This window comes from Magallana gigas, chromosome 5 (assembly GCF_963853765.1).
Source record: "Magallana gigas chromosome 5, xbMagGiga1.1, whole genome shotgun sequence".
Lineage (NCBI taxonomy): Eukaryota > Metazoa > Mollusca > Bivalvia > Ostreida > Ostreidae > Magallana > Magallana gigas.
In genome coordinates, this window is record NC_088857.1 from 17921440 (window position 1) to 17937538 (window position 16099).

At 34.9% G+C, this 16099-nt stretch overlaps 2 protein-coding genes across 2 annotated transcripts in view; both read right to left on the reverse strand.

Moving 5' to 3' along the window:
• Positions 1 to 226: 226 nt before the first annotated feature.
• Positions 227 to 9093, reverse strand: LOC105317296 (semaphorin-5A). Its single transcript, XM_066084112.1, has 12 exons — positions 8984 to 9093; positions 4908 to 5057; positions 3424 to 3615; positions 3042 to 3242; positions 2674 to 2790; positions 2230 to 2319; positions 1656 to 2060; positions 1484 to 1579; positions 1061 to 1234; positions 789 to 959; positions 587 to 708; positions 227 to 390 (listed from the first exon to the last, which is right to left on the reverse strand). The coding sequence occupies exons 1-12, from the start codon at positions 9018 to 9020 to the stop codon at positions 295 to 297; spliced, it is 1851 nt and encodes a 616-aa protein (XP_065940184.1). The 5' UTR covers positions 9021 to 9093; the 3' UTR covers positions 227 to 294.
• A 761-nt stretch (positions 9094 to 9854) lies between these two features.
• Positions 9855 to 16099, reverse strand: part of LOC105317298 (SCO-spondin) — a 37810-nt gene continuing 31565 nt past the window's right edge. The window contains exons 21-27 of the mRNA XM_034474977.2: positions 12856 to 13026; positions 12327 to 12497; positions 11868 to 12038; positions 11224 to 11394; positions 10954 to 11124; positions 10490 to 10614; positions 9855 to 10002 (exon numbers count right to left, since the gene is read on the reverse strand). Coding sequence (XP_034330868.2) covers positions 9901 to 10002; positions 10490 to 10614; positions 10954 to 11124; positions 11224 to 11394; positions 11868 to 12038; positions 12327 to 12497; positions 12856 to 13026 — 1082 coding nt within the window. The 3' untranslated portion in view covers positions 9855 to 9900. The remainder of the gene's footprint in view (positions 10003 to 10489; positions 10615 to 10953; positions 11125 to 11223; positions 11395 to 11867; positions 12039 to 12326; positions 12498 to 12855; positions 13027 to 16099) is intronic.

Here is a 16099-nt window from a genome sequence, read left to right on the forward strand (position 1 = left end):
ACTTGTCCAAATGTAGGCATTTTACACATTTCATTTTCCCATTTTCTTTGATATACAATCACCTATTTTCTAAATGAAATGTATACTGTAAACGTCTTTAATTCCATGTATCTAACTTTTCACGATTCCCTCCCATGATGTTTTTAATTTCACGGATAATATCTTTTCATCATAAAAAAGTTACTTCCGATTTAAAAAAAAAATCTTATAAATAATAAACATGCAGTCATAAATTGATATTAATTTTATAAGTATAAATTAACAGTGACATTAGATGACTCTTTAATTTTTTAGTTATGCAACTCCAAGATATCGTTGTAAACAACTGTGGTCTTCACAGCAATATATCTCTCCGTGAATATTTGACTTCATAAAGGCACAATCCTCCTTCTATCAAAACGAAATGTCAAAATTTAAATTATCAAAATCTTATGTAGACATGCATGAAAATTGATCTACAGTCAACATGATAAAACTCCAGACATCAATTTCCAGTGCATGTAATATAATGATTTGTGTTTAATTTCAATATAAAGTGTCTTCTTTTCTTACTACATGTACCCCCTCCCTTTTCAGAAAACGTTACCTTGGAGCAGTGGACGGTGAACCTCGTGCCATGGTAGGACCTGATCATGCAGGTCTCAGAGGAATCACAAGTGTTATTAAAGGTACAAACAAGATTGTTGTCACAGGTTGGACAGGCTAGCCCTGTAATAAAAAAGTTAGATTTTAGGAGTCTCTTCCATCACTAGAAATTCAAAGTGGCACATATGAAACAGAAACTCTACCTCCACAAGCTGCTGTGGCACACGTCTGTGTCTGGTACACGTCCCCAACACAGTAACTTCCGCCGTTGCTAGGAACAGGGTTGCTGCACATGCGAGCGCGTGTTTGCATTCCTGCCCCACAAGTAACTGAACAGGTAGACCAGGCCATCCAATTTGACCATCCACCATCAACTTTTGAAAAAGTCCCAGTCAAAGTAAAGACAATCCCTCCTTGTAGTTGGAACACATGAATATTATGTCAAAAATAAAACTGTCGTAAAACAAACTTTTACCCCGACAAGATGAAACTTGACTGCAATTTCTCTCCTCATAACTATTACCACTACAGGACAGACCCCCATGTGCAGGTGCTGGGTTTGTACAAGAGCGTGAACGCGTTTGGCGCCCTGGTCCACACGTGACGCTGCAAGACGACCAGGATCCCCACTGACTCCACACTCCATCAACTGAATACAAAATGTTTAAAATTCCTCTGGAGTATGCAAAAAAGTTTATAAAGTATTGGTTTTGTATTGATGAAATGCAGTAATGTGTTATTAAAATGGTAATGTAAATGAATCTTATAAAGGGACATAAACAAGTGAAATGTGTTTTTCTAAGAGCAGAAAGATTGATTATCCTTTCGTATTTTTAAAAATAACAAATACATGTATGCTGAAATTGAATTTTATGCATTAAAGGAAACCATAACTCACTTGGATCAGATTCGCACGAGCATGAATCGTTTCTACAAATCGGCGAATGGTATGGTTGGCAATGAAGATTAGAGCACTCGCTATCGTGTACACACTCTAAAGAGGGAAACTAGTGTAAATAGTAGAATACTTTACAGAATTTAGCAAATAGGAATACACTTTTTTTACAAACCTTTACAGACACAAATGTTTCCCAAATAAGTTGAACAGTGCGGTTTGCTTCTACTATGTTCACAGTATCCATAGAGGGAGGAACAGTATGAATTGGAAGAGCATTGGCGAGAACAATAGCATTGCCCGGATTGACAGTAGGATTTATGATGACTACCACAGTCATGATTTGTGCACTCGTCCTGCGTCGAACAGGTTGATTGGCACATACATGTCCTAGTGTTGTTTTGTGATGCGGAACATACTGAGTAACCATGGCGACAGGTCATGTGCACACAATCGTGGTGAGTATTGCAGGTTGCCTGACAATGACATGACTGGGTTGATAAGGAACAGACACGAGTATGTCCTGATGAGCACTGGAGATTTACACAGTCGCTGTTTCTGGAACAGTGGGCTGATGCCCCTTCGGAAAATAATTGTAATATAGATGATGCGTGATATGGATTTATAAAATATTTGATTGTGTCTCATTTCTATAATATTTTTTTCATTTAGTGAGAATACTGAGAACGGTTGTACCTCAGATTCGCTCTCAGGTTTAAAACCTCTGATAATACATTTGAATTTCTTACTGTCGTACAGGCAATCACACCTATTACTTTGGCATTTTCTGGAATAGCGATGTGGACAATACTGTGAACAGTCGGAATCTACTTGACACTCTGATTAATAAAAAAAACCCAGCAACCTAAGCATGTTAATAGCAATGAATATGATTATGCAACCTCTCGATAGTTATCAAAAAACAGAAGAAATTCAGTACTAATTGGATTATTGTTTTGATATCAAATAAATGAAAGTAATAGTTTTTTTGCACTTTTAAAATATAAGGAGAAAAAAAGTCAGCTGTGGAAGAAATCCATTAAAATGTAATTTTAAAGCCCTTTGAAGATTGCATTGTTCTCTTGCTTTTTGATATGTATAGAATTGCACGTACTAACAAATCTGCAAATGTAACATTATATACAAATGAGCAAACCTGCACCTTTTATTATTTTGAGCCTTAATGGTCTTACCTAAACAATCACAATGGCCATCTAGAATCGTAGTACGACAATACGGGCTTCTTCCAGACGAGCAATGATAATTTACACAGTCCGTATTTAGGGAACAACTTATCAATTGTGTCGATTCTACAATAATATTAACAGCAGTTGTGTTCCTCTTTACTCGATGTTACAATAAGCAATGAAGGTTAGCAAAAATTAAAGGCCTTATAGGCCATACGAAGAAATCCATAACATTTTAACTATTTCTTCGATGTTGATTTAATGAAAAGGAATAGTAAAAGTCTCTCCCCCTGCCCCCGAACAAAACAAGAAGTAGAAATGAAATATTCCTCTTCTTGTGGAAGAGGCATATAATATAATATAATAAGGCATACCCCTTTGACAATGACAGTGGCCGTTGCTGCAGGTTCCTTTAAAGCCTGAGGAACAATGAAGATTTCTACAGTCTGTGTCATGACCATGGCCACAAGCTGGCCTCTGCGTGCAATGGCAATGGTTATGGGTATCGCATTTTGACATAGAATCATTTCTACAAGACTGACTCAAGCAATCAGCATCAGAAGAGCATGTGCCTGCTGTAAAAAGGGTTGATATAAATCTACTGCATCTTATCATAACATATTACAAAAATATTGGAATACTTGATGCAATAATTTGCTGACGTCTGTATTTGTTGACCTTTGGACTGACGAAGACAGCAACAATTACAAAACAAACTGACTTTTTTTGGATGAGGCAAATAAATTATAGTTTTACCTCTTTGGCAATGGCATTGGCCGTTGCTACAGGTTGCTGTGAGGTCCGAAAAACAGTGGTTGCTACAATCTGTGTCAAGGGTACAGGAAGTGTCCCGCTCGCAATGGCACTGTCTCTGTGAGTTGCATTTTGACACATGTCCACTGCTACAAGAATGCCTCGAACAATCGGCATCATGAGAGCATGTGGCTGCTGTGTAAAAAGATAATGTATGTTGGCTCTTTGTTAATCCTTACGGTCATTGTATACAAATGAGGCCAATACTAGTAACCTACAGGCACATAAATTTATACTGTTTTTGTTTGCATTAAATTAAAAATCCTAGCAATTGTAGGTAAACATTATGTCATGTTGTAAATTATGAAGTTACCGGCTGGCAGTAAATACAAAATTTACAACATGACAACAGTTGTCATGTTGTAAAGGACAAGAGCGTACAATGCCTGACAAATCCCCGCTCCCAGAATGTTGAAATGATTATGCGCGGTATGATCAAATATCTGCCCCCAATTTTTGAATAGTATCGTTTAAAAATTAAACTTTATAAATCAATACACAGAGGCTGTCTATCAATTTAATCTTGATTTTAGTGATCATTGCTCATTCGCTGTTTATCTATGACGTCACCCAAAGGACCTTATTCCCGCAAATTTGCAATTTGCAAAAAAATGAATATATTCTCAATTTTGCTTTATATTTTGCATTCAGAAGTATAGAGCGCAGGTCTGCTCAAGTACAAATTTAATTATCTTCCACCTTATTTTAAAGCTTTTTTTAAAACTTTAATTTTGGGGGCGAAAAATGTATATTACCACACTTAGTCCTTTACATTTGAAAGTGTACATCAGTACATGTATAATAAAAAAAACCAGCATTGTCTGACAAATTAACAAATATATTTTTATACTTTGTACTTATCTCGTTTGTTTATTAGTTTATTTTCTAAACATTAACATCATGATCTCATATCTTTGCTAGCGCTATTTTTATGCGACATTGTGATGAATTTATTTTAAAAAAATGATTTACTTAAAAACCACAGACATCTAAAAAAACAACAACACGTCGGCCAAGATTCAAACACCCTCTCATCCGACAAGTCTACAAGCCTCCACCAATCTCACTGAGCTACGCTGATACATAACAGGTACGGTGAAAAACTTTATTTGTTTGACAGTTATTATTAATTTAATAAAAGTAAATGTTTTGGGTTAAAACCACGAATTTTGACCCATTATGGGTCTAAACTCCATTGTAATTAAACTGAAAATCGTTCGTCTTTATTGCTCCAAGTGGGGGATATTCAACGCCTTGTACGCCCCTGTCCTTTTGTATTTACTGCCATCCGGTAAATTCAAAATTTACATCATGACAATTTGCTTGAAACACTTTTTAAGACCGTAAACACCGGTCTTTAATTAGATAGTGAACTGTTAAATGAAAATCTAAATACATCAGTTGTTTCAATAACAGTTGACAGTTACCTTTGCAAAGGCAGCAGTGCTCTCTTATAATAAAGAAAGTAAGCCAATCACAGACAGGAATGTGAGATGATACACTACAGTGTCCATGGCAGTCTCCGTCTGAGTGACATGGCAAACAAAATGTCGATACTTGATGAACCTGTTCGAAAACTGGGTTGCAAGAAATTTTATGACTATGTGTTTGTATTAAAACATTTTTTCTGCAATGATTGCTAAATTCATTGCCCACATCTTTCTTTTAACAAATGAATGTTTAAATTACGTGTATATTTTCCTTTATGTTTGCATCAGCAATCTGCAAGGTTCGATCTTGTAAACACACGACTCATGAGCACATTCAAGTATACGCGTTTTTTAAAGTATATTTATTATTGCAAGATTAAGTGAAACTTTCCAACTTACATAACCAGTCTGATATGTACTAATGAAAAATAATCGTTAACCATATCTATTCGTTAATAAACAAAATATTTTCTCGACAAAGTGTCTAGCACTATATATTTATTCACGGAATAGCGGAAAAACCAAGTTTAATATGGCCCCTCCACCTATGCTTCTTAACACTGAATAAAAGCGTTTTAATAGTTTTAAAGCGACGACACACAAACCATTTATAACAAGAATAGAATTCCTGGGTCCCCCGCCGGTCAAGCAGTATACTAGTATACTGTACATGAAATTGCAATATTTTCAAACATTCAGGGCTGTTCCAGAATTAAATGTGTGGGGAGGTTGGGAGGAACATTTTTTTACCCCCACCACCCATTTTTTTTTCTATTTTTCCTGTCGCAAATATATCCAAAATACTACAATCTAAAAGAACTTGACCAAAGTATTAGTGGTATAAACATTTAGTATAAATTTAATGAAAATCCGTCAAAATTTGTAGGCATGAGAGCGCTTACAAGGTCACAGTCCCATAACTCCAACAAAAAGTATCGACCAATGCTGATTTTCGAACTTGACCAAGGTAATAGTGGTATAAACATTTGGTATAAATTTAATGAAAATCCGTCAAAATTTGTAGGCATGAGAGCGCTTACAAGAAAGTATGAGAGCGCTTACAAGGTCACAAAGTCCCACAACTCCAACAAAAAGTATCAACCAATGCTGATTTTCGAACTTGACCATGGTAATAGTAGTATAAACATTTGGTATAAATTTAATGAAAATCCGTCAAAATTTGTAGGCATGAGAGCGCTTACAAAAAAGTGTGACGGACGGAAACCCGGACGCATGGACACACGGACAGACGCCCGGCATTTCTATGTCCCCCTCCGCGTTGCGGCGGGGGACAAAAAACCATTAATTTAGATATAAATATAAGCCCTAAATGCTTATTTTTGGACGTCGTCGGTCCTATTACTACACCAAGCAGACAAATTATCCTATTGCTGAAGCGCGGTATTCAAATTTATCGCACTGCCTGGTGTGCTATAGGACCGACTACATCCAAAATAAGCATTCAGTGCTTCGTTGCTTTAATCGTTTAAGTCAAAAGTTTTAAAATTTAAGATGAACACCGCTCGTAAATAGGCATCGTCACACTGATACCTAATATATAAACCCTTGGATTCCGTTACACCCGATTGCACACGTGAAACTCGTGGCCAACGTGTAGTATTCCTTTCGTGGTCTGCCGATTTTATGCTTTTATTTCTTAATCTATGTGCATATTCTTTTTCTAAATAATGCATTGACCAACTTATTTGATGTTAGTATTCCCCTGGCTTGAAAAAAGTGCGTAAAATTTGATAATTTCATCGCGACCGAGTAACACGGCGAGTCAATATGTACGTCCAAACAGGTGAGACCTCTACAGCGAAGTACTTTGAACTGTTTAGACGTTTATGCCTTATATAGAGGTTGTATGGACATCAGTGATGAAAGAGAAATATGGCGGACAGTGCCTATTTACGAGCGGTGTTCAGCTTTAATGTTTATTATTGGGTTACATTCAGATACAAGAAATAGACATGTCGTCTTAATATGGAGATTTGTTTGACACTATTACAATTATTTCGTGCAGTCCGTGATTTTTCAAAAATTTTGCTATGGTTTTGACCAATCAATCAACTGTTTAGAACTAGATTGTGTAGATTTCATCCCTGCAGTTTTATAGAAATACAAATTAAATCGGTTTTGAAATAGAGGAGAAATTACTAGTACTAGTAGATTAAAATGAACAAAACCCAAAATCATTTGGAATATTCACCGTCCAAAATATACTAAAATCTAATTGATCATGGTCTTAGATTATTATTCTTTGTGTTAAAACCCCCTAATGTTTAGGTTTTGGATATTTTATACGATGCAAAATTATTATAATTAACTATTTCAAAGTCATGTCATACAACTGTATTAATTAAACAGAAAGAAAGTTCAATAGACCCCTCCTACAGTTTTCAAGATGAATCAATTGTACATATGTTACATTAAAGTTTTGTTATTCAAAGAATTCAAAACTATCTACAACATAGATAGTTTTGAATTCTTTGAATAACAAAACTTCAATGTAACACATATGTCACATTATGGATACTGTTCACACAAAAGAAAACCCGGCTTGCTGCTACATTAACAGCTTTTTTGTTGAATCAGAATATTTTGTTATTTTCTCTGATTGGTGGATATTTTTAAATTTAATATGTGATTAAAATCTAAAGTTATTATTTTATATGGTACCTTTTGGACGAAAAACCATGCTTTAAAACTGACGACAGACTTGAACCACGTATGGATCATCTGATATTCGTATCATTGCAAGTCAAAAGTATTTTTAACGACAAACATTCAAGGGAAAAGATTATATTACAGACCAACTATACCTTGAAGGCATCATTTTTCGGAAATAAGTTTGAAATAGCATTTTGGTAATAAGTTTGTTATTTGCGATGAAGTTGATTTGATTAAAAATATACTTAACGTCATGGGAACATTTTCCCCCCAAAATATATGGACATGAATCTTTGTTATTTGTATTGTAATAATCAATATTAATTTGGATAATTTAAGAATATCAAGGTACATTTGTATTTTAGCTGACTTCCTTATTGAGGCTACTTTTAGGTTATAAAATAAAACAAGTGAAAAGCTGTCAATGTGACAGCAACCCGGGTTTTTTTTATGTGAATTGTATCCATAATCCATGTCAACCGTGAATTGATAAACACTACCTACCATATCCAGTAAAATGGAGTACTCTATATGAAATATTTTGCCAAAAAATTACTAAGTTCAAAACCTGGTATTTTTTTCATAAGTTATCAGAAATCAAAATCCTGCCTATATGCACACCTCTGATGTATGTACAATTAATCTGCAAAAGAACAACTTCTTACCTTGAAAGATATAGGAGGAGTTATCCGTACAATAAGGGTACCCTTTATGCAATATTTTACCAAAAAATGACTAAGTTCAAATGCTATTATTTTTTCTCCATACCAAACAATCAGAAATCAAAATCCTAGCAATATGCACACCTCTGATATATGTACAATTGATCTGCAAAACAACAACTTCCTATCTTGAAAACTGTATGAGGAGTTATCCGTACAATGAAGGTACCCTATATGCAATGTTTTGCCAAAAAATGACTAAATTCAAAAGCTGGTAATTGTTTTTCATAAATTATCAAAAATCAAAATCCTGGCAATATGCAAACCTCTGATATATGTTAAATTGATGTGCAAAAGAACAACTTCCTATCTTGAAAACTGTAGGCGGAGTTATCCGTACAATGAGGGTACCCTTTTTGGAAGCCATCCGCCAGCCATTTTCACCATTTCAATAATCGGATTTTTCCGTTGGAAAACCCGGTTAAAAATCAATAAAATTTTAAAACTAACCTCAAAAACACTCTGTTTAGCATTTCATATTTAAATGTTTTAACATTTCCTAAAATTTAAGTGTGGTATAATGGCACCAGAAGGTCATACAAAGATGTAGAGATTTCTTATCAAACATTGTTACGGGTTTTGTTTAATTCATAACGACTATATGCATGAAAAAAAATCCCTGTGATAGATTTTAAGGACTGATATGCCACAAATCTCTTTATATGTACAAACACTTACGGACAGCGACGATAAGAATGCTCCAATATCGTGCCATGTTTCCTGTGAGCTAGCTACATAAAAACTCGAGGTCATGAAATGGTCAGATCAAAAGCTGTTATCTGTTATCTTTTCTGTACACAGAGGAAAATTAAGATATGAACAAGGTTGTTAAGAAAGAACACGTATACAGATTAAAGCTGCACAAATAATAACTGATCTTAGACAAAACTCATCAATTAAAACTATTTCTCTATCAGGGCAAGGCTAGTAAACACGACATAATAACAGTAGAGATAACCACAAAAAAGATTTAACATTTTTGCAATTTAATAAAAGTATTTGTTTAATATTGTAAATCGATGTATTCTTATACTAAATGACTACAATAATTTGTTTTACCGCATTCCAGTTGCCAAAATTTTATCATATTTCAAAAGTTTTTGTATCATCTTCGATCAAATTGTAGAGGAACCTGTTACAGATTACCAGTAACATAAATAAAGCGAAAAGCCTAAAAACGTTAAAGGTTAACGTTTGGGTAACCAATTTTCAACAGTTCAAACTCGGTAAACATTGTCAATAGACAAACAACAGTTATTGTAGCAACTACTTTTAAAAGTGATTCACAACTATGCCAGAAGTGTTTTTGTAGATGTGGAACACTCCATGCTTAGTTTGTACAATGTTCAGTTCATGTTTTTTACAAAACACCTTTGCTCAGTTTTTAAATCTAGGAGCTCGATGATGATTACATGTAGAAATAAGAACTAATAACCGATTTGCAAAACTCAAAGTTATAAGAAAAATATCATTTAGGAAAATAACTTTATTTCGAAATTAAAGAATAAATAACTACATTGAAATTATGAAACAAAAATAAATTCTTGAGTATGGATTCTTTTTAAAAACGTTTTATTAGAGATCGTAGGAAGTTGTTACGGCGTAAGTCCCAAATAAGTCGTAAGGCACGAACGGTCATAGCAGCAAAATATCTCGCCCTTTGGTAACTTAGACTTTTCAAACTCACAGTCTTGTATCTGAAAATAACGAATAATAATCATTTTAACAAGACTTAAAACTTTTGGTAGGTTGTTAAAGATGGCAAATAATTGCTGGACACTCCGTCATTACATACTAGTACTAGAATTTGACTACTGGTATGTCCCAGTGTTACATGTACATACAAATTATTTTTTCGCTTAGACAGGGAAATCATTTCAAACTACTTCAAATATCTTTCATACTCTGTATAAGAGAAAGATCACATGAAAAGGATTTGCAAAATTCAAAGCAATATCTGATAGTTAAATGTTACTTTTAGGTATACTTCTTTAATTGGTAGAACAAGAAGAGGATAAATATGCATAAAGACATTTTAGTGAAATAAATATAAATTGTTGAAAAACTGTAATTTTGTAAACATTAAAACATCATAAATATAGGAAGCATATTAGTAAAACAAATATTCAACATTTTAAATATTTTGAAGACTTTTATGGGCATCTGATAGTACGAGACAAATACCTTTGAGCAATGCACAGTGAATGGCGAATGGGGAAATGATCTAATCATACAGGTTTCAGATACATCACACACAGATCCCCACTGACAGTTCAAATTCTCATCGCAAGATGGACACTCGGGGCCAACTTTAAACCAATGAAATTGTATGTGTTGATAAAAAGTCTTTATATTCAGATATTCATTAGCATAGGATAGCAAAAAATTCATACGATCTTCAAACTAATCTTGAAACATTAGATAAAATACAAAATATTTTGATTGTATGCAAACTTTGTATTTTACGCTACAGTGATTTCTTTGACATAAAGGAGATAAAATGCCAAAGACACAATAAACACTGCAATTAAGTACATATACAGATATGTATTTATATTTATCAGATGTTAAATTGATAACGCGCTCAAATTGCTGAAAAAAATCGAAATAAAATATTTTTAACTCAGGAAAACATGGAATCAAATTACCAGGACATGTTGTGTTTGCGCATGTCTGTGACTGTGTTGGATCTCCAGCACAGGGTTTTCCTCCATGGGATGGCGCCGGGTTACTACAGTTACGTGATCTGACCTCGTTTCCACCCCCACATGACGCCGAGCATTTGGACCATGATGACCAATCGCCCCAATTTCCATCAACTTCATTATACACAATGGTTTTAATCAAGTTTTATTTTTATAAAATATCACCAAGGATCAAAAGAAGTAATACTTGAAAGATGTACATGTGATACTAACCAGGACATATAATCTCAAAGCACTGCTGCATTTCATATGGACTTCCCACACAATCTTTTCCACCCTGCGATGGCGCCGGATTCGTACACATACGTGCACGTGTTTTCATTCCGCTTCCACAGGTACTAGAACATGGAGACCAACGCATCCAATCGGACCAGTGACCATCGACTGAAATTTTTTTTTATACATTTGTATATACCTACTAGTAGATTGTATACATTCTACTTACATCATCTGGAACACCAACCATCAAAATCTGAACCTAGGGATATTTATGAGGACAATTTCCTACTCTAGATGTAAGTATATGATGATAAGATGATAGTAAGTTTATCTTACTCGATGGATGTGTACAGTAAACGGATGTTTGTGACGAATAATACTTGCTGGGGATATTTGTAAGGAAAATCTTACTCGCTGGATATAGGAATATCTATGAGGAAATTAAACCTTATTTGCTGGATTTAGGGATATTTATGAGAATAACCTTGCTCGCTGGGTTTAGAAATATTTATGATCATAATCTTTTGCGTTAAGAGATACTAGTAGTTAGAGGGATGATTTTACTTGCATTTTAATTAGGATATTTCATGCTGAAAATAATTTTACCCACTGGATGAAGGGATATATATTAATCTTACTGGCACATATGCCTAAATTGCAGGTCCTCGTTTCGGTCGTATCTCCAGCACACGGCTGTCCTCCACCAGACGGAGTGGGGCTATCACAGCTTCGGGCTCGGGATTCAACTCCAGATCCACAGGTCTTACTACAATGACTCCAAGTCGCCCATGCTCCCCAACCACCGTCCACTACACACACAACATCAGTTTTTAAAGTTACTTTTTCTCGTGTGTTTGCTTGAAAGTCGAATCTTTCACTTACTTTTCCCTTTTTGAAAATTTTGCTACGCTCCATATTATTATAACCAAACGCGCGCATCAATGGCCAATCTCCATGAAATGTTTTTTCTTTCATATTCCTTCAGAATATTTTTATTTCTTAACCAATATTTTACAAATTTCTCGACTGACTACCATGCAGTTATTAAACCTGGCATGAATCATTTTTCAGCATAACAAATTTGTATTAATACTAACCGGAACACGCGGTCCCAAAACATGGCTGCATTTCATAGATACTTCCCACACAGTCTTTTCCTCCGGCAGAGGGCGCTGGATTGACACAGGAGCGAGCGCGTGTTTTTTGGCCGTTTCCACATGACGAAGAACAGGGAGACCAGGCTATCCAGGCGGACCACCCACCGTCAACTACAGAGAATAGCCGCACAGATCAACACAATGTATTAGCAGAGTGGGATAGTGATTTTTCCATTCAATGCTTTTAAATGAGGGGTGAATTTCATTGCTAACAAATTAGAAAGATATAATATAAAGAGATGGAACAGTTTATAAGCTTAATAAAAAAATCGCGAGGCGTTGTGTAAGATTTAATGCAGACAGGACAATTTTACATCCGGATACACGAACGGACGGATTACTAGCTTTATGCGGCTCCAATACAGTACGACCATTAGAACGCCTAACTGCATGAACAGAACACGATGAATCATAAAGTGAATAGAGTTAATAATACGAAAGGCTTGCTGGTACTGTTGGTAGTATTTACCTGAACAGGACGCCATATGACACGAGTGGGACTCTTGCGAGGATCCGGCACAGTCCTGCCCGCCCTGTGAGGGAGCTGGGTTAGTGCACGTGCGTGCTCTTGTTCTTACACTGTCTCCACACGTGCTTGAGCAAGAAGTCCAGGCCACCCAATCAGCCCATTGGCCATCCACTTTAAAGATATATAGTTTATATACATGTATGCATTACCCATCTCCATCTCGATTTTAGTGGGTTTAAGATTATGTTCGGATTATGTAAAAAAGATACCCGTAAATCATCTTCGCTAGGCAGAGGTTTCGGTCCATTCCGCTATTTTATTTATATAAACTAGTAGTGATATGTCAATAATGTAATGCTACAGTACATAGACTAGTCGATCTTGATAATCAGATTTCCATTTAAGACATTTCATTGTTTTATAAATTAGTGCATACAGTCGTTTTACCGGTAACGATTATTTGCAAGTATCGAATAATTTTTACAAAATGTGTTGAAAAAAAATAAAGTAAGAGTTTTAAAAATACCTATCTATGTTATTATTATACATGAATGAATATTCTATCCGTGTGTTATGTTGCTTCACATTTGCGCCGTTATTTCCCACATTGTTGACAAGTTAAAAATGTGACCTAGATCAGAGCGGCCGGAAATGCAAGGCAGCGAAAACGAAAGTGGAAAAACAATTAAGTTAAAATAAAAAACCAATAGTGTTATCAAACCTGATTTAGTAGGTATTATTTAGGATATATACTTTAGGATTAAACATCATAATTTACGATATTTGAGGTTTGGATGAAATTACGACTACCCAAAGGAACACGTGTACTTTTCCTAGTTTCGGTTCAGTCCTAAAGAAGTATCATTTGGCGGGGTTTATGAACGAATGCGGACACTATAAAGGTAATTTGTAAATTACTTAGACTATGCATAGTTTAATTATAATTAGTAGTTTGTCTTTATTTATTGAATATAATTTATTGTAATTTGTGTTATAATAGGGCTAAAGCAACCGAAATCAATTTTGAAAGGATGGTAATTTTGTTATACATTGAATGATATTTATACAGCATTGCCGACCTACACTAATGACATGCAATACAATAAATCTGTACTGAAAACAACTTATTTTTTGTAGTATTAAATCATCTAGAGTACCTGTATTTAAATTTTTATAAAGGAACTAGTAAAGGGAAGTAATATATATGAATCTATTTTCTAGAATGAAGCCAAAAAAGAATCCCAAATCACCAGCACAAAAAACTGCATCAAAGATTAAGAAGAGATACAGCAAAGGATATGTGAAAACACCTACGAAAGTACAAAGGGCAAAGCGAGCCTTATTTGAGGTAACCAAAGGCCTTGCATTACATAAAGCTGCTGAAAAATATGACTTAAGCTATAGCTACTTGCAACGGCGAGCTAGTGGTTCTGTGCCCATTACTGCTAGACAAGGTCCATCACCCTTTCTTTCAAATGAGGAAGAAAATGCCATTGCCGAGTACTTGTCTGAAATGGCCATGAGGGGTATGGGACTCAGGCCAGCTGATGTGATGAAATAAGTTCAAAATTTTGTTAACAGGGAGAAAAGAAAAACACCATTTAAGAATAATAGACCTGGTTACACATGGTATTATGGCTTTATCAGTAGGTATGCTCAGAAAATTCAGATGAGAAAGGAAACTCTTCTTGAGACTTCAAGATCAAAAGTGACTCATGAAAGTATGGACAAGTGGTTCACAGATTACAGAGCTTTTTTGTCCAAGAGAGATTTGCTTGATAAAGGCCATAGAATATGGAATATTGATGAAACTGGGTTTACAATGGGGAGTAAACCAGGAAAGGTAATAGGTCCTGTAAAATCAGTCGCCCCAGTTGATTGCCCACATGTTTCAGGTGGTTCATCAAAGGAGAGGTTAATTGTTCTTTACTCGGCAAATGCTGAAGGATCTATGATGCCCCCTTTTTTGTGTACCCAGAGCCGAAACCAAGATCATATAATCCCATGAAAGGAGCACAAAGAGGTTCAACAGTTGTCTACACAAAGAAAGGGTTGATGAATTCTGATGCATTTTGTGCATTTTTAGATGACAGGTGGTGGTGCGGTCATTCCCTGTGACTATTTTATTAAATGTTCACCATGTATGGTTCAATTTGTGAAGGATACATTGCAATCAGCTGTCAATCAAATGAAAGAAAAAGATGCAATGAGCATTCAGTGAAAATTAAATTGATTAACATTGTCATGCATATTTTTGTTTGTGTTGTTTTTTTTTCTCATTCACATGCAGACATTTTATATTTGTTTTTAAAAAAAAATGGTTTTTACGCAGGTTTAAATTTTATAATGTTTTAAAACACAATTAAAATCTAATATTATTAAATTTAGTTTTTTATGACAGGTTAAAAATATTTAACAGTTCAAAATTGTAGATAAAAATGTTTCCATAATTCATATATTTTTACCAAACAACATAGCCCCACAATAATTTCTTATTCGTGAAGTTCATACCCTGCTTCCGTGTGATGTATTCTTGATCCACCCCTTTTTAATGATAGGGGGCGCTTGATTCGATACTGGAAAATGAATTCGAAACTAGGAAAATGGAGGGGGTGTAGAAATCGCAATCTCTGTGTTTTATTAGATATATTTTTGGGAATTTGATGCCACCAAATTGAAGCACACAAACACATTATTTAAATAATATCCTAAAACATTCGATGATACGACCATCTCAGACGCATGCACGAAAAAAACACATACTGGTTCGTTACCGGTAAAACGACTGTACCATACCTGCATCAGTATCGGATCAACCTACAAATTCAGGTTTCCAAGATTCAACATATCTCCGTTTCCTTTTAAGTTCGTATTTTGTTTTTGAATTTTCAGTAGAATATTTTGACTTTTTGATTTACTTTCATTTTGTTTCCCCCAAAGTATTTAAAAAGAGAAGACTGTCATGCCATATACATAACCAAACGATCTCCGTCTCAAAAAATCCTCCGCCAACAAACACATGTGTGTTCTTTGTAAAATTAATAAGTCGTACGACAAATGCTTTCAGAATATCGGGACAAGATTCAATCACATGATTTGGCTCTTTATCGTGACAACACATACCATTACGGAATAAAATTGTCATTGAACACATGGATATACATGTATATTCAAGCGATCGGCAAATCAATGTAACAAGAATATCATATGGAAAGACTTACCTAAAGTTAAACGCTAACACAGG